The following is a 23,499-nucleotide window of genomic DNA, read 5'->3' on the forward strand; positions in this document are numbered from 1 at the left end:
TTATTTTAAACTTGGTAGAATATAAGGGAGAAAAGTGTCTTTGGAGGACGATTGTCAATGTAATAAATCAAGGAAAAAACATGCACGAGAGGAAACAAACATTTATAAAATATTTGAAAAAACAAAATTGTTCATAAATTCAATGCAAATTAAGCAGAAGAAAATACATTCATATATTAAATTTGAGAATAAATCTCGAATTAGTCGCGTCAGGCGACAGACGAATGGCCAAAAAAGCTTATACATGTGAAAGTAGGCTTGGTTCTCTCTATACACTCGGCATCAAAATATGATTTCTTCCACTCTGTGGACCCGCTTTTTGTGGTGATTGAGAAACGCTTATTAAAAGCACGATTCCCCTTATTAAAAGCACGATTCCCCCATACCCACGTCACAAATCGAATCCAAGTCTACCACCCGAATTTGTGCTGCATTTTGTTGATGGAAGGAGGGTTTTGAGGAATGATTCTGCAGGTCCGGGGTACTTACATACTGTCAGCTTTGCTCAGGTTTTGATTTTTTCCTTCAGTATGATGCCACTGTGTGTATGTTGCTTTCGTCGATACCGGGAAATTTTACTGATTTGTGAAGCTTATTTGGAAGATTTTATATTGGCAGAACGAAGGATTTGGAGTTTGAGTATTTGAAACTTTATCGTCTGTTGCAGTTAGTTAGTGTTTTGAGGGCACATTTTACTTATATGAGGGGATATGTTTGTATGTTATTGATTTGAATGACGCTTGTTTTTCTGTGGGAGTGGTGTTTGTTGACTGTTGTAGCTGTGATTTGATTTACTAGAAGCAAACTTTAATTCTGAGGGCTTAAGCTGTGAGATTTAAATTACTGTGGATGTTCCTTTCAAATATTTATAGATCAAACAGGTACCTAAATGAAGCAGAGAAGTACCCTTTAAAATCAGAATTGAGAAGGAAAAAGAATTTATTTGGTGTGTAATTTTCTTCTAAATTACAAGTTTTTTGAATTAAATATTATCAAGTTAGCTGGCCTCTCGTTTAAAATCTGAGGCCACCCTTATTTTATAGGTCATTTTGACATTACTAACAACCGAGGGGCATCTCTTGTATTGTTTGTTTGAACCTACTGCAGCTGTTTTGATAAAGTTTGAAGTTTGCACTATATATTACTCTTCAGGACTGTCAATTTGTTTTTTCATATATGATCCAACGACAGGTGGTTCAGGCTGAGTCTTGTTTGTTAAATGAATCTTCAACTGCAACAGTATATTCCTTGGAATAGATCCCAACCAAACAGGGACGTATCATCACCTCTTTCGTCTAGTGGCATCATTTTGGAAGAACCTAAGCAGAAGGCTACTTCTGGTGGCAAATTCTGGCAATGGTCTCTCCTTTCACTCGTTCCTTGGGTTATCAGAACCAGAGACAAATTTCAGTTGCCCACCACTGTCAATAGGAAGTTAAAGAAGCATTCACGTCCTCATGGGAACGCGGAATCTGCTGCTCAGTACTCAACGGTATGGTTTAAACCATATGTTTCAAAAGTTCCATGGCATACAGGTCCGAGAGGTTTTCTGTCTCAATTGTTCCCACGGTATGGGCATTATTGTGGACCTAACTGGTCAAGTGGGAAAGATAGAGGCTCTGTTGTCTGGGACAAACGTCCAATTGATTGGTTGGATTTCTGTTGCTACTGTCATGATATGGGATATGATACTTATGATCAAACCGAGCTTTTGAAGGCAGATCTAGCATTCTTGGAGTGCCTAGAGAAGCCTCACATGAGTACAAAAGGCAACCCTCGAATTGCTCATATCTATAAGTTTATGTGCATTTCAGGTACTGCACAAACCTGCCTTTATCAAAAACTCAATTCCCACTTGACCGTTGGTTGCATTTTCTTACATTTTAATCGTGTTTCTTTTTTCATCAAACAGGTCTAAGGAATATACTGATACCTTACAGACAGAACCTCTTGAGCTGGCAGTCTGGAAAATTTTTCTTTCCTTCCGGTTGGCTGAGCAATATGAAATGGAAAGCACCAACTTTTGCAAAGGCTTAATAATCTTTAAGTTAGGTTTGACCCCGTCAACCGAAGCAGCCATTGGATGCCTGCTAGGCAACTTTCATTGTAATGCGATTTGCTAAGGCATGCTAATTTATCAAGTGTCCTTTGTTCTGAACTGCTGCTAATGATGGACATTCTTGTAAATATATAAAGATAGCAAGTTGCTAATTTTCAAAAAATATTCTCCAGCGCATATATGAGAAAAAAGTCAAGTTGTTGGTATCATAAAGATAAACCTAAACAGGGCAAGAATCAAGAAGTTTGCCTCTACAATTAAAGATTTCAAGTGTTAATTCATTATATTTTACATTCTTGGTGTCATAAAGTTAAACCTAAAAGGGCAAGAATCAAGAAGTTTGCCTCTACAATTAAAGATTTCAATTGTTAATTCACAAGGGTATCTATGTCGGAGGTACAAAGAAAGGATCCAACTTTAAACAAAATTCACATCACCTTCCAACTTGTATTGTTTGTTAATTTTTAGCATTTATATATCTAACGCTTGTGAAATTGAACAGAGTGGGAACTGCTCTTTGAATCTTTCTGTTGCATTTTCCAAATAAGTTGAAGTATGGCATAAATCTCAGTTCGAATTTTATGTGTCCCAGTTAGGGATATTTGCAGTTGCCTCATTCACAGCTTTCACAAGCCTCACCTGCGGAGAGAACAACGAGAAAGAAATAATGAAGCAAGGAGTGCAAGTTAAAGGAACATTGTAACAGACTTGATTTTAGCAAACAACCAAAGAGAGACAATTGAATTACAGTTATTATTTGTTACAGTGAATGCTGTTACTACGTTGCGATAATACAAAAACATACCACACTCTCAGGAACACCAGGAGGGGGTAATGAGATTTTTTTGGGTGGAGGACCACGAAGGTGTGATCGCTTGTCAAATCTCCATTCGCCGATCTTCCCATAAGTTAATTCTCCCTGTTAGTTGTCGCATATTTGGTTACCAACAGTTTGATCATAAACCCAAGATGACAGTCGAAAACCAAAAGACTGGTCTATCATGCGAGAGCAACACAATATAGAGCAATAGGAAGACAATATTTGAGGCACTCCCAAGTCGGAAAATAGCAGAAAATGAAATTGTGTCCCTGAGAAAATGAGACCTCGAATCCCAGTACATATATAAAATCATTTGAAAACAATATACCTTCATGTTGTAATCGCATCCATACGTATAATGTATAATAAACTTGCTGCCGATTTCCAGGTCCCATGGAGGCTAAAAATCATACGATACTATAAATTCAACACTGTCGATAAGATAAAAGTAATAATAGCAAATATGTTCCATTGACAGCAATGATATAGACCTGTAACATAAAATCTTTACGAAGAATATGCCGCACGCCATGCAAAGCAGATGCGACTGCATACCCATACCTGTCATATACACAGACAAGAGAGCCATCTCAACAACAATATATGTCCTGTCCCGCAAAGTTCAAAAATTTCATCACTAAAAAAGACATTTCATGCTAAAGTACTTTAGAATCCTACATACATTTCTAGAACCCATCCAAAAGCCTTATCAGTCTCTGGATCATCTTTCATCTGCAAAGATACATTCATCCATGTAGGAGCAATTTTCTCCAAAGTAGACTACGCGAGCAAGATTAGTCACCACATGTAACAACTAACAAGTAAAATATATAAATTACATCTTTTAGAGATCATATAGTTATCCTTTCAATGTTTGAAAGCGGACATGATTCAAATAACAAAAAACTCCTACCTTTTTAATAATCACTGGAGAGTTTCCGATTGGATCAATACTTGTCAAAGGACCTTTCTCTTCGGGGAAATATTTTCTTACAATTTTCTCATGATCAGTTGGTTTTATGTAAAAAAAAGGGAAGGCGGCCGGGTGATCTCCATGAGACAAATTTGGCAAGGGATTAACAAAAACGTGATCAGGTTCTGCCATTAGAATATACCTGCATATTAATTCTTAAAATGGGATAAAGATTTAGGGAATACAAGCGTGGAAAAATTAGACTTGTCAATAAAAAGAATTGGAAACATACTCTTCCTCAATAGAGGCTTTCTCCAGCCACTGTACAAAGGCCCAGGGCCTATTTAAAACAATGTAACCCTGTCACAATATCAAAATATAGTATACATTGTAAATTCAACCTTTGAATTGGACAGAAATAGGAACAATAAATTAATTACACCACGGAAAAGACTTTCCCAGGCCAAAATTTTTAAATTCTGAGCATCAAACTAGGAGTATAAATTCTGAGTTTCGTCTAGCTTAAAAATTGTTACAGTAAAATGAAAATCTGCAAACCACATTTTCATGCATACCCCTTTTTTGCTACAAACAAATCGAACTCCTATGTTTGGTGCATATTTAGTCCACCAGACATTCAGTGCAGCATTAACTACATGAATAAGTAGATAATTGAAGCCATGTCAGCACAGAGTAACTAGGCAAAACTTGAATAAACATGATTTGCAAAATCTATGCAGTGAATCAGCATGCCTTAACTATTTTGCCGAGCTATCTTGCGTTACAAAACTTTAAGCTCTTTCAAGAAAAAGCTCACAGGATTAATTATGACTCAAATGCAATTTAACATGTATTACTTCACGGTGCAAAAAGGAAAAGTCCAGAATTATGAACATGGTAGCAACAAATTAACAAGTAGTTCTTGCTCACCCGATCAAGCCCTTCTGGTAGGGGGTCTACAATAACAGTGGGGATTTCATCCATTAAATTATCAGGCTTTCCTGAATGCAAAACCCGAGTAAATCCTCCCATATCTGATCCAGGTAAATCTTTCATCTTTTGGTACCAGTAATACATAATTCGACACTGCCACTTGCTATAAGGTGCATCAGTGACTGTCAATGCTACATGAAATTTTGCACCTTTTTCAAACTTTGTCTCGTCAGGCCTACTAATCACAGGATCATTCCACTTCTCTGTACTCTTCGTAACCTTCTTGTGCATCACCAAAGTCAACAAGTTATACGTAGCAAAGAAAGAACCCAAACCCAACAATACCAATAGAACGGGTGATGCACGCCCCGTGTTCTTCCTCGAAAGCATTTCTGTATAATAGAAGTTTAGTCAAACTCTTTCAAGACTTTCAGGCCAACCAATCGAACCAATTGTTCAATCTTCAATAATAACCAAAACCAAAAAAAAAATCCTTAAATCCAGCAATTCCAAGTCCCAAAAACTTTACACCTTTAGCACATAAACCCCAGTGATCAAGGCAATACTTCTCCCGACAAGACAAAAGCCATAAACGTTTGGAAAATCTTTATCGTCATCTCCACAAATTACGAAGCAACAAATCATAACATCAATGCACAAACACAAGGTTTGAAAAAATATATATATCACCTCCCAAAGAAGGCAGCTTCAATCCTCACAGACGGCAATACAACCAACGACAGTAAGTCCACTGATCATCAGTACACAGTATCACCTGAAAACAAATTTACAAAAAAAAAAAAAATGAACCCGAAAATTTATTCGCCTGATCAAGCAATAGAAACAAAAGATACAACAAAATTGCATACGTAACATTGTCCGGCTCTCACAAGCTCCCAACCCAAAAAAGGGCCACTTATGATGAAATGATACTATAAAAACAGATGTAAAAAAATGCGTAAAAAAAGCAGATCTGCTGGCATACCGATTGAGCAGAAGCATATCGTTGAAATCCCGAAACTAGCAAACAAAAACAGATCACCTGAAAAAAAAAAGATGAACGAAATTGTACGGGACCGTAGGTGAATGTAATAATATTTCTGGGAGAGCCCGAGGAGAGACTATGCTGCATCGGTGTAATTTAGTACAATTTACTTTGAAATTAATTGCATGTCTCAATTCACATGTCAGTAGTATCGCGCATCTTATCTTATTTTTTGGTCAACTTGAAGGGAGATGTAAATTGATTGATTCGTCCCGTACCAAATAACATTTATTCCACTGTTTTTATTTTAATCAAATTAAAGTATTTTTATCTTTCAGTGGGAACTTTTAATTATTAACTTACAGTACAATGTATTTTGTTCATAATGTCAAAATCAGATAGGATTCACCAATTCCACACCGTTCAACTCAGGAAAAATATCAGGTTTGGGGTTTTCTGATTCGGGTTGAGTTGAGTTCAGGACGAACAATTTTTCAATAATACTATTACTCAACCCGACCCCATCCGAATTGACACGCTTACTTTTGTTGATGAATCATGCATGCATATATAGTTGACTCCATTATTCATTAATGAACTTTGAAAAAATAAAATAAACTAGTATTATGAAGAAAATGGATATTATCAAGAACTTTCCAATTAATAATTAAATGTACAGTCCTAAGGCAACATCGGCTAAATCTTGGAGGGACGCAAGGAGCCATACACATGAGACAGCTCGTGTTTACAAAGAAGACAAGAGCATAGAAATACTGTACAATGTGCCTGCACTCAGGACTTGAAGTTTTTTTGGGTGTTAATCAGATCTACTTGCGGCCCAACCTCACCAAATGCAGCTGATGCTTTTCGGCGGCGGCCTTGTCGGCAGCTTCACGCTTTAATGCCCGTTTTGCACGTCGCCCAACTATTTCTTTGGAGGCGGTCTCTTTCTTCTTAGGCCGACTGGACGAACCAGCGCCTGCATTATCAATGTTTGAGTGAAAAACAGGTCTTGCTTCTTGCCTCCCTGACCTAACAAATCCATTGTCTCCCCATCTTCGGTTGCCAATACGGAGACTGGAGGAACTACTACTTAAGTAAGCATCATCTAAATCTTCTTCCTCATCCTCATAGTAATAATCTTCTATTTCATCATCTGCCTCCTCCGGTTCCACCACAACCAATGGGTTGAACCATGAAGCTCTAAGAAGAAGGCATACACTCTCCTCAAACATGAAATCATTGATGCTGTTCAAAGTGCACGTTTTGGAAGATGAGAATAAAGAAACAACAAAATATTTTTTAACAGATTCTGGCATCACATAATTGACATAAGAAGTTAGAATTTCATGAAGATTAATCTAGAAAATGTATTTTTATAAATAAAAAATATCGAATAAAGGTGAAAGTTAACGACAGAATCAGCATTTCTACGCCCCAGCATCCTGAAATAACATCATCTTTTACCAGATCGCCCAAAAAGACTAAATTTCAAGATAAGAATGAGGTACTAATAAATTACCTTCCATCAAGTGTGCGATGAATATTGAGAAACTCGAATGGAATTTTACACTGAGGGCATGTGGGTTCATTTTTATAAGAAGCCCATCGTAAGATGCAAGTCACACTGGACCAATAAATATAAATAAACAACAATTAGTTGATAGCAATAATGGCATTTCAATCAATGGAAATAGGCAAATCAAAACATGTCATCATTTCCAAACTAATAATTATGTTGTTGTAAACCAATAAAAATGGCAATAATTCACTGATCAACTTGCGTTAGTTAACTATAATATATATTGAGAAAGAACAACTCCCACATCCTACTTCTCCTGCATAAGAAATCGAAGCATTGTGTGTTGAAAACTCGGTGATAAGTTTCAAATCATTAACTGAAACATATAAATTCCAAATACTTTTAAAATTATACAAAAGAATAATGAGAAAACCAGCCTACCCAAGCATAATTCATGTTATCGACAAATCCTTTACTAACGAAGGGAATACACACAAGTTGGCATACACAGGCTATATCATAGAAATTTATGGTGGATATGATGACAAAAGGAACAAGTACATCGAAAGATATTCAGACAAACCAGTAGGCATGCTCGCAACCTTTTACAAGAGCTGTTTCTTGAAGCACAATCTTGTCCAAACATATTGCACAATCCCCATTATGACAGCAGCTGTCCATACTGTTAGTCTCACACCCTACTCGGTCAATTTCTGCTTCTGTACAACTTCCCTTCTGAAATCAACACATTCAACTCATCTCATCAACAAAACGTCTAAAGAATCCCCAAATATGTGAAGAAAAACAAATCAAATCCTTGCTCATCCACACCAACATCAAAAATCAAACGAATATTCAAACAAATCACGTCCCTATTCGACTACAAATAAAAGAAAAAAACGTGTGTGAGACAGGTAGGTGAGACGGATCTCTTATTTAGTTCGTCCATAAAAATGTATTACTTTTTATGCTAAGTATATTATTTTTTATTATGAATATAGTTAGGATTTACCGTATGAATGATAAAAGATTTGCAAGAACGTTCACAGTAAACCTACTCGAAATAAAAACATGTTCTATCAGTTCAATCCCCTTTTTCATATTATTTTTTTTAAAAAAATACCACCCCAGAAATTGATTAGAGAATAACAACTACTTCACCTGAGGTAATGAAAAAGATAAAGAAAATTCGATGAATCGAGAAAAAAAATTACAAAACCTGGATATGGATCGCGAGATCTTGAAGACCATCAACGAATTGGTGATCGACGATTTCAACAACTGCCGACATATCTATTTATTTACACAGCAAAAAAAATTTCACCTGGTTTATGAGAACAGATCTAAACAATACCTGTACAGATAAAATAGAACAAAAATAGAGGGAATCTGAAGAATAATTCTGATTCCGCAGAAGTGGAAACCTATCTTGTATATTCGATTTGGGTCACATAAACACACCGAAGCATATCCGGTAGGGTAAGTCTTTTGTGTTCTCCCCATCTTTTCTACGTGTGGTTGTTTAAATGGATTAATTCTATCGATATTCATAATATTTTTAATATAAAAAATAATTTTTTTTATGAATGACTCAAATAAAAAGATTTTTTTCGTAAAATACTATCCGTAAGATCGTTTCACACACATTTTTATATATAGTAAATCACTAGGGTACAAACATATAATTAGTTTGTCACATTAAATTTTTTTAGTTGGTCATTTTAGTGAAATAAATATCTATATTTAAAAAGCAAAATAATATTTTTAAAATAAAAAATTATATTTTTCATAAAATTGGTTGGATTGAGAATTTAATTTCACAAAATTTATCAATGAAACCATCTCATTAGAGTATTGTGATATTTTTAAGTTATAACTTTGGAATATTTTTTTGAAAAAACCAAGTCTATGTTGAAAATAAGATATTGAATGTTTAAAAAAAACGTTTTAAATATTGAAAATTAACGTGTGATGATTTATATAATGGTGTATTTATTTTTAGATTATTTCCAAAAAAATTCTATAAATAGCTCTCTCAATTTGTGAAGAAATACACAATTGAGTGGAGAAAATTTTATAAAAGTTTGTAGTTTAATATATTTTGTGAGTTTGAGATTTTTAGTTTTTACCGTAAATTTTTACTTTCAACACGTTATCAGCATGCAATTGAAGGTTCTCCATATTTTCTAAGCTCCAAAACACAAGAAAAAGTAACAATATTCAAAAGTAAGAATATTTATTTAAATGCTTATTTATTTTTATTGTAAATATATTTAATATATAATATCATGTTATTATATAAAAGGAGTCTATGACACATCATTATAATAATGTGATGTGATTATATTATTACACTGCTTATATAATTTTATTGTGTTATTGTTTATTTATTGTATATATATTTGAATAATATCAAGTTATTATATAAAAGTAGTATATGACATCTCGTTATAATAACGTTATATGATTATTTCACTGTTTATATATTTTTATTGTGTTATATGATAATTATATATATTTGTATATTGTCACAGTATTATATAAAAAGAGTATCTGACACCTCATTATAATATTGTGATATGATATACATAATTATTTAAACATAATCAATATTATATACATCATATTATTACCATAAAATTTACATAACATACATTTATTTTTTTAAGATTTTGTAACGGTCATAAACGGCTAGTTTTTATCCTATAAATATGATTTTACAAACACATTCAATCACTCCAAACTTAGTATTCCTCCCTAAAATTTTTCTTCATCAAAATTTTCGAAGAAGAAGATGGTTCTTTCAAGGTTATTTTGTATAAATATTTTGGTTATTATGCTCATTAGTCTTGTATTTATCGGAGAATATCCGCCTCGTGTTTTTTTTATTTTTAAAAATGCTTGTACTTATAATTTATCCGTTACTTTTTATTGTCATATTAATAGATTTAGAACTTAGCTAATAAAATGCATTGTTATTTTTCTAGTATCACCATGTCAAATTTGGCAGAACTCGAATTTGTTGTGCTCGACATTACAAAAAAAAATTATATGTCATGGACTCTCGATGTAGAAATACATCTTGAGTCATTAGATCTAAATGAAACCATTAAATAAAATGGTATCTCATCATCACAAGAAAAAGCAAAAACTATAATATTTTTGCGTCGACATCCTAATGAAGGATTAAAATGTGAATATTTCATTGAAAAGATCACATGACTTCATGGAAATGTTTTTATAAAAGATTTGAACATATAAGAGAAGTTATATTTCCGACTGCCCGTGAAGAATAGAATATGTTAAGATTCCAAGATTTTAAGAAAATCAGTTATTACAATTCATCGAAGTATCGAATAATCTCACAATTAAAATTTTGTGGACATGAGGTTACGGAATCGGAAATACTTGAAAAAACATTTTCCACTTTTCATGCATCAAATATAACTCTACAACAATAACATAGAGTGTGTGGATTTGCGAGATATTACGAACTTATCGCATGTCTTCTTGTGGCGGAAAAGAACAACGAGCTGCTAATTAAGAATCATCAGTCCCGACCCACTAGATCAATAGCATTTCCACTGAAAATCTCTGGAGGATTTAAGACTCTTAAAGCACAAATTCAAAACCCAGACAATGTTATTCTGTGAAATTGCAAATATCATTATATGGATTAAAGCAATTTGGTTGAACGTGGTATAATCGGCTAAGTAAACACTTAATGAAAAAGGATATGTCAACAATTCAATATGTACTTGCGTTTTCATTAAGAAAACAACACCCAGATGCATAATTATTGCTGTATATGTTGATAATTTAAACATCATTTGAACGAATAAGGAAATTCAAGAAATTGTGTTGTACTTGAAGTAATGATTTGAAATGAAAGACCTTGGAAAAACAAAGTATTTCCTGGGTTTTCAAATTGAACAAAAACTGTGAAATATTTATTCACCAGTCAAATTATACAAAAAATGGCATTAAACGTTTTAACATGAATAAATCAAATCATTTAAGTACTCTAATGGTTGTTAAATCATTAAACATAAAAAATAATCCATTGCGTCCATGTGAAGATGATAAAGTTATTCTTGGTCCAGAAGTATCATATCTAAGTGCTATTGGGACCCTTATGTATCTTGCAAATTGTACAAGACCGGATATATCTTTTATTGTAAATTTATTGACAAGATTTAGCTCATATCCAACAAAGAGACACTGGAATGGAATTAAAATATATTCTGTTATCTACGAGAAACAACAGATCTAGGACTTTCGTATTCAAAAGATACCAATAAAAGCATAATTGGTTATGTTGATGCTGGGTATTTATCTGATCCATACAAAGCACGTTCTCAAACCAGATATGTATATACTCGTGGAGGCACTGCAATTTCTTGGCGTCCATATAAACAAACACTCGTAACAAATTCATCAAATCACGCCCAGATTATTGCACTACATGAAGCAAGTCGTGAATGTTGTGTTACTCAAACGAAAGAAAGATAAATAAAAAGCGACAAAATTAAACATATTCCTCATAAGTTCTTCGCACTCACCCAAGAGCTTGAGAAGAATAAAGATTTGATATTATCACATTCAGTCAAGTGAAAACTCATCAGATTTCTTCACAAAAGCACTTTTTACGACAATATTCAGAAAGCATATATATAACATTGAGATGCGCAATTTACGAAATTTGTGAAGAATCATTTGTGTTAACATGAGGGAGAGTTTACGTGACTGCACTATTTTTCTCTTACTATGATTTTTATCTTAATGGATTTTTCCTAATAAAATTTTTAACGAGGCAGTATAAAAGCACGTAAAGAAGACAATCATTGTATAATGATCATCATAACAAGGGGGAGTGTTTAAAATAAGAGTTTGAGTGTTGAAATAAGAGTTATAAATATTGAAAATTAGTGTGTGATTATGTATCCAATGACGTATTTATTTTTGAATTATTTTCAAAGAAATTCTATAAATAGGTATCTCAATTCATGAAGAAATACACAATTGAGTGGAGAAAATTTTATAAAATTGTGTAGTATAATATATTTTGTGAGTTTGAGATTTTTAATTTTTACCATAAATTTTTACTTTTAACAATCTATATAATTTTTCAATGTCCGCTATTTATATATATCTTTGTTATGAAAAAGTAAAAATTTATGGTAAAAAATAAAAATCTCAATATCTCAAAATTATCAAACTGCACACTTTATAATATTTTTTCTCTCAACTCAATTGTGAATTTCTTCACAAATGGTGATCTTATTTACAGAATTTCTTTACAAATAATCCAAAAAATAAATTCATCTTTACATACATCATCACACATTAATTTTCAACATTCCAGAATTGTTACGAGCGTTTGTTTCTGTGAACGCCAAGAAATTGCAGTGTCTCCACGAGTAAATACATATCCAGTTTGGGAACGTGCCTTGTGTGGATCAGATAAGTGTCCAGCATCGGCATAACCAATTATACTTGGATTAGCATCTTTTGAATACAAAAGTCTCAAGTCTGTTGTTCCTCGTAGATAACGGAATATATGTTTAATTCCGTTCCAGTGTCTCTTTGTTGGATATGTGCTAAATCTTGCCAACAAATTTACGGCAAAAGATATATCAGGCCTTGTACAATTTGTAAGATACATAAGGGCACCGATAGCACTTAGATATGGTACTTCTGGACCAATAATATCTTCATCATCTTCACATGGACGGAATGTATCCTTTTCTATATTTAATTATCTAACAACCATTGGAGTACTTAAAGGATTTGATTTATCCATATTAAAACGTTTAAGGATCTTTTCTGTATAATTTGTCTGGTGAACAAATATTCCACATTCTTTTTGTTCAATTTGTAAACCCAGACAATACTTTGTTTTTTCAAGATCCTTCATTTCAAATTCTTCCTTCAAGTATGAAACAACTTCTTGAATTTCCTTATTCGTTCCAACGGTGTTTAAATCATCAACATATACAGCAATAATTACGCATCTGGATGTTGATTTCTTAATTAAGACACAAGGGCATATTGAATTATTTACATATCCCTTTTTCATCAAGTGATCACTTAGCCGATTATATCACATTCGGTCGGATTGCTTTAACCCATATAATGATCTTTGTAATTTCACAGAATAACATTCTTGGGTTTTGAACTTTGTGCTTCAGGCATCTTAAATCTTTCAGGGATTTTCATATATATATAAATTACTATCAAGTGATCCATATAAGTAAGCTGTAACAACATCCATAAGACGCATTTCTAAATTTTCAGATACCGGCAAGCTAATCAAATACCGAAACGTAATTGCATCCATTACGGGAGAATACGTTTCTTCATAATCAATTTCAGGTCTTTGAGAAAAACCTTGTGCAACAAGTCGAGCTTTATATCTTACTATTTCATTTTTCTCATTTCGCTTTCGAATAAAAACTCATTTGTATCGAACAGGTTTTACACCTTCAGGTGTAAGGACTATATGTCCAAAAACATTACGTTTATTTAGTGAATCTAATTCAACCTGGATGGCATCTTTCCATTTTATCCAATCCTGCCGATTTTTACATTCACCAAAATATTTTGGTTCATGATCTTCATTATCATTTATGATATCGATTGCCACATTATAAGAAAATATATCATCAATTTCTTCTATATCTTTTCGGTTCCATATTTTTCCAGTATTAATATAATTGATAGAGATTTCATGATTCTCGTCAGTTTGTGGTTCTGACAGAACATTTTCATCATCATGTGTTTCTTCAGGAACATCATTCTCTATTTTGTGATCATCATGTGTTTCTTCATAAACATCATTCTCTATTTTGTGATCATCGTGTTTCTCTGTGAAATTTTTTTTCGAGGATTTTTATCCTTGGAACCGACTGGCCTTCCACGCTTCAGACGTTTAATGACATCATGAGTATCTTCAATTTGTTTCTTTGGAATTTCAATTCGAGCAGGGGCATTTGCAGCATGTATATATAATTTAGTTACCCATTTTGTGTCTGCAAATGCATCCGGTATTTGATTTGCTATTCTTTGCAAGTGCACAATTTTCTGTACATCATTTTTCACATTGTTTTGTTCTTAGATCCAGATGTAACAATGATGATACGTACCATGTAATTTTCTTTTCGGTATGTTTCTGTTCTCCCCCTAACATTGGGAAGATTTCCTCATTAAAATGACAATCAGCAAAACGAGCTTTGAATACGTCGTCTGTCTGAGGTTCAAGATATCGAATGATTGATGGACTATCATAACCGATATAAATTCCAATCTTTCTTTGAGGTCCCATTTTCTTTCGTTGAGGTGGTGCAACAGGCACATACACCATACATCCAAAAATTCTCAGATGAGAAATGTCTGATTCTTTACCAAATGCAAGCTGCAATGTGGAGTATTTATTATTTGCACTTGGTCTGATGCGAATTAATGCAGCAGCATGTAAAATTGCATGTCCCCATATAGAAATAGGGAACTTTATTTTCATAATCATTGGTCTAGCAATCATTTGCAAACGTTTAATCAATGATTCAGTCAATCCATTCTGTGTATGTACATGAGCAACATGATGATCAACAATGATTCCCATAGACATACAATAATCATTGAAAGTCTGGGAAGTAAATTCACCAGCATTATCAAGTCTAATTTTTTGATTGTATAATCGGGAAATTGATTCCTCAATTTTATTATTTGAGCAAGTAATCTTGCAAATGCAACATTTCGAGTTGACAATAAACATACATGTGACCATCTGCAGAAGGCATCAATCAATACCATAAAATATCTAAATAATCCACATGGTGGATGAATAGGTCCACAAATATCACCTTGAATACGTTCAAGAAACATTGGTGATTCAGTTTGGATTTTGGCTGGTGATTGTCTTATAATAAGTTTTCCAATAGCACTTACTTTACGTTGAAACTTATTATTCTGAAAGATCTTCTGGTCTTTCAACTGATGACCATGTGTATTTTCTATAATTTTTCGCATCATTGTTGAACCAGGATGTCCTAATCGATCATGCCAATTGGTTAATATTGAAGAATTATCCACTACCATGTTTGATTCAATGGGATTTACATGTGTATAATGCAATCCAGTAGGGAGCATTGGTAGTTTTTCAATCACATATTTCTTTCCTGATTTATATGTGGTAAGACACATATATTTCTCATTCCTTTCATTCATTGTTTGAGTATCATACCCATGGGAGTATATATCATTAAAACTCAACAAATTTCTTTTCGATTGTGGTGAATACAAAGCATCATTGATAAAAAGATTTGTACCATTAGGTAACGAAAATTGTGCTTTACCGCATCCTTTAATAAAGTCTACAGGACCTGATATTGTATTCACCATTGTTTTTGTTGGTTTTAGTTCCAAGAAATATCTTTTATCTCGAAGAATAGTGTGCGTTGTACCACTATCAGGTATGCAAACTTCCATGAAATTAGTTCCTTGTTTAGCTTTGTTCATGGCATTTTCCATATTTGAACTTCAAAAAAATATGCAATGAAATAAAATTACTGACAATACATATGTAAATATAACACATAACATAATTGTACAATAAAACATTATCATGTGAATACATGAAAAATAAATCATTGTACATTTATATTCTACCATTATATTGTTCATTTTCAGAGAAATCATTGAGAAAATCTGCAGCATCAATATTTTTCATTTCTATCCCACCAACATATTGATCATTTCCAGATAAATCATTCAGAAAATCAGCAGCATCAAAATGAGTTGAATCACTCAAACGGTCAACGTGTTCAGTGAAGTTGGTCTCTTTTTCTTTCCCCTTTATTGATTCTTTATAGAGCTTGCAAAGGTGCTCGGGGGCTCGACAAATACGAGACCAATGTCCGGGAGTGCCGCATCTGAAACAAGAACTTTCGAATCTTTTCGAGTGATTTTCGATAATAATCATGTTCTCATGATGCCTTTTCAGTGGGTGGTTCGTGACGCCCTTTTGAGATGAGTTATAAAAATAATTATCTCGATTGTTTTCAAAACCACGGCCTCGACCACGACCACGACCAATTCCACGTCCACGGCCACGACCTCGACCTCGACCAAAACCTTGTCTTTGAATTTGATTTTGGTTTCCAGGTTTAAATTCATTTTTACTTACAGCATTTACTTCTGGAAATGCTATTGATCCAGTGGGTCGGGACTGATGATTTCTCATTAGCAACTCGTTGTTCTTTTCCGCCACAAAAAGACAGGCGATGAGTTCAGAATATCTCGCAAATCCACGCACTCTATATTGTTGCTGTAGAGTTATATTTGATGCATGAAACGTGGAAAATGTTTTTTCAAGCATTTCTGATTCTGTAACCTCATGTCCACAAAATTTTAGCTGCGAGATTATTCGATACATCGCTGAATTGTAATCACTGACTTTCTTAAATTCTTGGAATATTAACATATTACATTCATCACGGACGGTCGGAAGTATAACTTCCCTTATATGTTCAAATCTTTCTTTTAATCCTTTTCACAGAGCCATGAGATCTTTTTCGATGAGATATTCACATTTTAAACCTTCATCAAGATGTCGACACAAAAATATTATAGCTTTTGATTTTTCTTGTGATGTAGATATATCATTTTCTTTAATGGTATCGCTTAGACCCAATGATTCAAGATACATTTCTACATCAAGGGTCCATGTCATATAATTTTTCCCCGTAATATCAAGAGCAATGAATTCGAGCTTTGCGAAGTTTGTCATGGTGGTACTAAAAAAATTACGATGCATTTTATTAGTTAATGAATATTGCAATACAAAGTAATAGATAAACAACAAGTACAAGCATTCGTAAAAATAAAGAAAACATACGAGGAAGATATTCTCCAATAAATACAAGAATCGTGAGTATGATAACCAAAATAATTAAAAATATCCTTGAGAGAGCCATCTGTTTTTTCTTCGAAAATTTGATGTAGAATAATTGTTTAGAGAAGAAGAGAAAGTTGGAGTGATTGAATGTGTTTATGATATCATATTTATAGAGCAAAAACTAGCCCTTTTTTTTACCATTTATGACCGTTGGTGTTCAAAAAAAATAAATATATGTATTTGTATAATTTTATGATAATAATATGGTGTATATAATATTAGTCATGTTTAAATAATTATGTATATCATATCACATTATTATGATGAAGTGTCAAAAGTTATTTTGTTTAAAAACCTTATAGGCTTTTATACTTGTCGTATCCCTTACCGGGAGTGTGGGATGTCGTCTTAACATCCTCCCAGGATTTATAACAAGTTTTTAAAAAATTTATTTTTATTATTTCTGAATAATATTATATTATATATTAAATATATACACAATAATAAATAAACAGTAAAATAAATATTATTACTTTTGTTACTTTTTTCTTCTGTTTTGGAGTTTGGAAAAATATGGAGGACTTTTAGAGCTTCGTGCTGATAACGGTTATGAAAAAGTAAAAATTTATGACAAAAAGTAAAAATCTCAAACTCTCAAAATTATCAAACTACATACTTTATAATATTTTTTCTCTTAACTCAATTGTAAATTTCTTCACAAATGGTGAGCATATTTATAGAATTTCTTTACAAATAATCCAAAAAATAAATTCATCATTACATACATCATCACACACTAATTTTCAACCTTCAACACCTAATTTTACCTAATTTTCAACATTCAACATTATAATTTTCAACACAAATATTTTTCACATTTTCAACAATCTTCATATTATTTGTCTCTCACGAAATTTGACAGTTAAGTTTTAGGTATTTTTTTGTAATATTTTGAATATTTTTTTTTTTGGGTACTTCTTTACAAGTCCAAGCCCAGAAAAAGTTGTCTTGATCCAAAACTTTAAAATAGCCCAATAAAAACCGATTAGCCTGTGTGCACATATTAGGAGGAGCAATCTAAAAGTTCCAAGAGAATTACAAGTTATCTTCGTCAACAAAATTTGTGTTGGTCACTTAATAAGTTATCTGACAATAAAGTTCCAAATTTATAATAAAATATCTGGTTCGAGATTAAATTATAAAGATTGTATATGTTAGTATGGAGAAGGTTTGATTTTGGTCCCGATTCAAAGTCCAAATAAGAGATGTTTGTCACACATTTTTAAAAATTCCAAATAAAATTCCACAAAAACTCAAATCAAATTTGAAAGAGGTTGTATATAAATAAACAAAACAATCAAGTATAAAAAATCAAAAGCCATCTACGACTTGTACACTGTAGCTTATCTGGTATAAGATGAAATCTTAGTTTCGAGACTCGATTATTATAACCTTCTTCCCGACTTAAAAAATAATAAGTAAAAGAATAAATCGAACATGATTTAACTTTTTTACGCCTAATTTTTCCGCTTAGAAATAAATTCATTTGTAAGTTTTTGACTCACCAATCAACTGAAGTACTTTGATTGTCTTTCTTCTAAATCTTCTTCGATTTTCAAGTCTGCGATGCGATCATGTATCGGAGCTGGATGCATCGTTCTTTTGATTGTTTATTTGCATCAGCATTCATAAAATAATTTTTTCGAAATTCTAAACCTTAGGAAATTAATTTCTCAACATATGATCCAAATGTGCAATAAAAAAATTGAGATATATTTCAAATATATTGTACATTAATATTTACAATAATTATAGCGTAAGATTTTGATATCTCATGAAATTTTGTATTGAATTTATCGTTATTTTTTTTATAAAGAATTCTTTGTTTTAAGAATTGCAGTACAAATATTGTTGTATCTATAGAATGACTCTGTATTTCTTAGCACGGGATAATAATAACTTTAATTTAACTGGTAATTTAATCGTTCATATAATGACATTTTTAAATGTCAGGAAACTCATTTTTAAATACATTTATACATGTCTTGTTATTATAGTAATAATGACAAATTTATATGTCAGTTAAAATCATTTATAATGACAACTAAAAGTGTCGTGTATGTTATTTATAGTGATAATAACAAATGTGGGAATATTTGGGTAGGATAAATATTGGAGGAAGGAAAAATAGATAAAATAAATGTGGGAATAAAAAAACATATTAAATTAGTTATCATGAAATTTTTAATTGATGTCATTTTTTATATTTATTTTCCCTTCTCTAATATTTATCCAACCCAAATATTCCCACATTTATTTATAGTGACAAATTTTAGTTTTTTAATGAATTTTTACGATGTGGGAAAAAAAATTATTTCCCTCCATATAAAAAATGACATCAATTAAAAATGTAAGGATAACTAATTTATATGTTTTTTTATTTTACATATCATTAATTTTTACAAGTGTCATTATTAAGTATTTGTAACAACATTTAATTAAAAGTGTCTACAAAAAAGTGTCACAATAGCCATTTATTGTTGTAGTGGTAACAAATCCGTAAACAAGCTACGTACCCAGTTGCAAGAACGATACATGTATAGAACATAAAGATCACCATAGTTTCTGCATCGAAGATCTACAGCGCGACAATGAAGATCGACTTAGTACTTTCCAAATATTGTGTTCGGACAACCTGCTCAAGAGCTTCAACGGTAACCACACTGTTCCCTCCGATAACCTACAAAACAGTAAGCTCGACATCCTTCAAGTCGTGACAGGAAATAATCGATTCAAAAGTTCGGGACTTGAACGAGACTTACGGGAGAGGCCCCGGCCCTACGTCTACATGGGAAGAAGCAAGAATTTTGGGACGGTGCCGTTTTGATTGCCAAGGTGGGGGAGGAAATTAAACTTCGAAAGCTACTCAAATACATGCCTAAATTTATTTTCTTTAATCTAACAAGACTCCAGGATTGTTTGAATGGTCTTGAGTATGGCTGTGATTGTGAAAGACAAGTGATTGGAAGAATTATAGTTAATCTAACACTAATAATCTAAATTCAAATTCCAAATAGGAGATGTTTGTCACACATTTTTTAAAATTCCCAATATAATTCCACAAAAACTCAAATCAAATTTGATAGAGGTTGTATATAAATAAACAAAACAAAACAATTAAGTATAAAAAATAAAAAGCCATCTACGACTTGTACATTGTAGCTTATCTGGCACAAAACATATCAAATATAAGATGAAATCTTAGTTTCGAGACTCGATTATTATAATCTACTTCCCGACTTAAAAAATAATAAGTAAAAGAATAAATCGAATATGGTTTAACTTTTTTATGCCTAACTGTTTACTTAGAAATAAATTCACTTGCAAGTTTTTGACTCACCAATCAACTGAAGTACTTTGATTGTTTTTCTTCTAAATCTTCTTCGGTTTCCAAGTCTGCGATGCGATCATGTATCAGAGCTGGATGCATCGTTCTTTTGACTGTTTATTTGCAGTCAGCGTTCATCAAATAATTTTATCAAAATTCTAAACTTTAGGAAATTAATTCCTCAACATATGATCCAAATGTGCAATAAAAAAATTGAGACATATTTAATAAAGTTAAAGGTATATCAAATATATTGTACATTGATATTTACAATAATTATAGCGTAAGATTTTGATATTATCTCATAAAATTTTGTATTGAATTTATCGTTATTTTTTTATAAATGAATTCTTTGTTTTAAGAATTGCAGTACAAATATCGTTACTATATTTCTTAGCACGAGATAATAATAATTTTAATTTAGCAGGTAATTTATTATTTTAAAATATTGAACGATTGATACTCATTAGAAATATAAGGTTCGATTCTGGTAGATGGGACTAGCTCGAATTCATAATTGGACTTACTCTGGGCCTGAAATCATGAAAGAGAATCATAAAAGAGACGTTAGAAAGGGACGGGAGGGTGTCACAACGTAGCCCCTCCGATGTTCAAATCATGTGACAAGGATAAATGAACGAGCAGCTAAAATGACTGCTAAAAATTAATATAGTGAATGAATAAATGAGATTCTAAAACTTAATATTTATACAAGAGCACATGAGGTCCACAATAGGCTATCTACCTTGGTTAGAAAAGGTCCAAAGTCTAGATTTGGGTCTGATCACTTGACGGACTCATTGATAGGGTCTCTTTTTAATGGTCTCTTTTGTGATTTTAAGCTCAGAATAGGTTTGAGATCTGAATTCGGACTAATCCCATCCACCGGATTTGAATTCTATATTTTTAGTGAGCATCAATTTTTTTTTAAAAAAAAATTATGATAAAATTTCAAAACTTTTTCTTTAAAAAGTTTTGATAATCAATTTATGCAATCTGTCTTGTACACAATACAAGCGCTCATTAGTCAAGCATGTCACATGGCCGGATTCGATAGAACGGTGGTATATGCATAAAATATAATATATTTCATATATTTTTTTTTATAAAATATCAATTCCCTTTAATATATTTGTTCTTAAAAAAATTAAAATATATACTTAAAATTAGAATTCGATGGAAAAATAACTCACTCCCATTAAGATTATAATTTATATAAAATTAAATTAAATTTTATATTATAATTATATATGTGTGCATAAAAGAAAAGAGAAAAAACTTGTATGAGACGGTCTCACGGATCGTATTCTGTGAGACAGATATCTTATTTGGGTCATCCATGAAAAAATATTACTTTTAATGCTAAGAATATTAATTTTTATTGTGAATATCGATAGGGTTGACCCATCTGACAGATAAAGATTCGTGAGACCGTCTTACAAGAGATTTACTCAAAGAAAAGATCCACACGTGATGACAAAGAACATGTCTCATATCTTAAGCCGAAAGTTAAAAAGAGAGACGCATGACATAAAAGAGGTTTTCAAATTAAATAAACGTAGCTTTAATCACAAGGAGGCATATCAACTCATTCTACAGACACAAACGTTATACGTAATAATTATCCTAATATTCGGACTATTACATCATTTATTTAAGTTACACCAAGTGAAAACATAAAAAAAAAAATTATTCAAGTTTCAATTTATACTATTAAAAAATATGTATATATTTCTTCAAGTTATATATTTGGATTACGATAAAGAAGTAGCAATTGCATTTCATAATAAGAATTTTACCTTAAATAGATAGATATTTTAATATTGTAAATGAAATTTAAACATTTTTTCCTCTTGGACGTTTTTAATCGGTGCAACTGTTTGTGTTATATATTTATATATAAGATTTTATATATGAGTATATCTCTTGTGAGACGATTTTACGAATCTTTATCTATGAGACAAGTCAACCCTACCGATATTAAGAATAAAAAGTAATATTGTTAGCATAAAAAGTAATACTTTTTCATGGATTACCCAAATAAGATATCCGTCTCATAAAATACAATATATGAGACCGTCTCACACAAGTTTTTTTCATACATATATATATAGATCACATGTGAATGAGTGGCAGGTCATATATTGCAGCCAAAATAATTTGTGTTGAATATATACAGAATTATACACATTTTTGGTCCACCAGAGCCCACATAGACGACTAATTAGCTGCCTTATTCTGCACAAAATCTGTAAACAAATCATGCAATGTAATAATAAGCAAATATACTCATTATGCAGTATACACAAATACAAATGAAATACAACGAATCTGGAAAGCCGAGCGATTTAAAGTCATAAAACTAGTTTTAAATTCAATGCAGGTGGAAAGGCGAGCAGCCGAAAGTGAAAACCCCAATATTCAGTACTGCTCTTAATTCTTCACTTCAGCCACATATATATACATATATATAATATTATGATGGTGACATCGCAACAACTCAAGTCCAAAGTAGTATATCAATTATTGTTCCCCCTTAATTTAAGATCCCTGTCAATATATTTTTACATATATAGTTTGGATCCAGAGTGTACATGAATGCAGACACTTTGAAATGCCGAGCACCTATTAATTAAATATAGATAACGCTACTTCAATGTTCGCATAAATGTCCACGATATATACTTGGAGAAACGCACGAGCTCACGTATGTATGAACGTGTGTGTATATATATATATATTTACTTTCACAACACTACAACAATAAATGGCTATTGTGACACTTTTATATAGACACTTTTAATTAAATGTTGTTACAAATACTTAATAATGACAATTGTAAAAAATTAATAATGTGTAAAATAAAGAAACATATTAGATTAATTATCCTGACATTTTTAATTGATGTCATTTTTTACATGGAAGAAAACAATTATTTTTCCTTCTCTGATATTTATTCTAACCCAAATATTCTGACATTTGTT

The 23,499-nt window shown here is 32.0% G+C and overlaps 3 protein-coding genes across 8 annotated transcripts; 1 reads left to right on the plus strand and 2 right to left on the minus strand.

Moving 5' to 3' along the window:
- Positions 1 to 224: 224 nt before the first annotated feature.
- LOC142512181 (uncharacterized) lies at positions 225 to 2,236 on the plus strand. Its single transcript, XM_075619677.1, has 4 exons — positions 225 to 252; positions 334 to 509; positions 1,241 to 1,814; positions 1,913 to 2,236. The coding sequence occupies exons 1-4, from the start codon at positions 225 to 227 to the stop codon at positions 2,035 to 2,037; spliced, it is 903 nt and encodes a 300-aa protein (XP_075475792.1). The 3' UTR covers positions 2,038 to 2,236.
- A 150-nt stretch (positions 2,237 to 2,386) lies between these two features.
- Positions 2,387 to 5,932, minus strand: LOC142547683 (hydroxyproline O-arabinosyltransferase RDN2-like). Of its 6 annotated transcripts, none has more exons than XM_075656083.1 (10): positions 5,711 to 5,932; positions 5,416 to 5,500; positions 4,723 to 5,117; positions 4,085 to 4,152; positions 3,793 to 3,994; positions 3,562 to 3,659; positions 3,371 to 3,440; positions 3,208 to 3,279; positions 2,865 to 2,978; positions 2,387 to 2,698 (listed from the first exon to the last, which is right to left on the minus strand). In XM_075656083.1, exons 3-10 carry the CDS (start codon positions 5,113 to 5,115, stop codon positions 2,639 to 2,641), a joined length of 1,077 nt encoding a protein of 358 aa, XP_075512198.1. In that variant the 5' UTR covers positions 5,116 to 5,117; positions 5,416 to 5,500; positions 5,711 to 5,932; the 3' UTR covers positions 2,387 to 2,638. The 6 variants fall into 6 exon arrangements, 3 of the variants coding, with proteins under 3 accessions (XP_075512198.1, XP_075512190.1, XP_075512219.1); XM_075656075.1 differs by having other exon boundaries at positions 4,723 to 5,186; positions 5,711 to 5,930; XR_012820720.1 differs by lacking the exons at positions 5,416 to 5,500; positions 5,711 to 5,932 and having other exon boundaries at positions 2,865 to 3,055; positions 4,723 to 5,409.
- Positions 5,933 to 6,334: 402 nt separating this feature from the next.
- On the minus strand, positions 6,335 to 8,724 carry LOC142547707 (uncharacterized). Its single transcript, XM_075656117.1, has 4 exons — positions 8,452 to 8,724; positions 7,816 to 7,967; positions 7,233 to 7,337; positions 6,335 to 6,958 (listed from the first exon to the last, which is right to left on the minus strand). Exons 1-4 carry the CDS (start codon positions 8,521 to 8,523, stop codon positions 6,538 to 6,540), a joined length of 750 nt encoding a protein of 249 aa, XP_075512232.1. The 5' UTR covers positions 8,524 to 8,724; the 3' UTR covers positions 6,335 to 6,537.
- Between the last annotated feature and the right edge of the window lie 14,775 nt (positions 8,725 to 23,499).

The sequence above is a fragment of the Primulina tabacum genome, chromosome 1 (genome assembly GCF_025594145.1).
Source record: "Primulina tabacum isolate GXHZ01 chromosome 1, ASM2559414v2, whole genome shotgun sequence".
Taxonomy (NCBI): domain Eukaryota; kingdom Viridiplantae; phylum Streptophyta; class Magnoliopsida; order Lamiales; family Gesneriaceae; genus Primulina; species Primulina tabacum.

What these genes read in the sequence shown, in the direction of transcription:
- LOC142512181 (XM_075619677.1), top strand. Translation starts at nt 225, where the DNA reads ATGGCCAAAAAAGCTTATACATGTGAAA. An exon ending in AAAAGCTTATACATGTGAAA is followed by an intron (nt 253 to 333) that starts GTAGGCTTGGTT and finishes GTGGTGATTGAG; the next exon opens with AAACGCTTATTAAAAGCACG. An exon ending in TAAGTTTATGTGCATTTCAG is followed by an intron (nt 1,815 to 1,912) that starts GTACTGCACAAA and finishes TTCATCAAACAG; the next exon opens with GTCTAAGGAATATACTGATA.
- LOC142547683 (XM_075656083.1), bottom strand. Translation starts at nt 5,115, where the DNA reads ATGCTTTCGAGGAAGAACACGGGGCGTGCATCACCCGTTCTATTGGTA. An exon ending in CTCCAGTGATTATTAAAAAG is followed by an intron (nt 3,660 to 3,792) that starts GTAGGAGTTTTT and finishes TTGCTCGCGTAG; the next exon opens with TCTACTTTGGAGAAAATTGC. An exon ending in GATGCGATTACAACATGAAG is followed by an intron (nt 2,979 to 3,207) that starts GTATATTGTTTT and finishes GACAACTAACAG; the next exon opens with GGAGAATTAACTTATGGGAA.
- LOC142547707 (XM_075656117.1), bottom strand. Translation starts at nt 8,523, where the DNA reads ATGTCGGCAGTTGTTGAAATCGTCGATCACCAATTCGTTGATGGTCTT. An exon ending in ATCTCGCGATCCATATCCAG is followed by an intron (nt 7,968 to 8,451) that starts GTTTTGTAATTT and finishes TGTTGATTTCAG; the next exon opens with AAGGGAAGTTGTACAGAAGC. An exon ending in GGTTGCGAGCATGCCTACTG is followed by an intron (nt 7,338 to 7,815) that starts GTTTGTCTGAAT and finishes TTATTGGTCCAG; the next exon opens with TGTGACTTGCATCTTACGAT.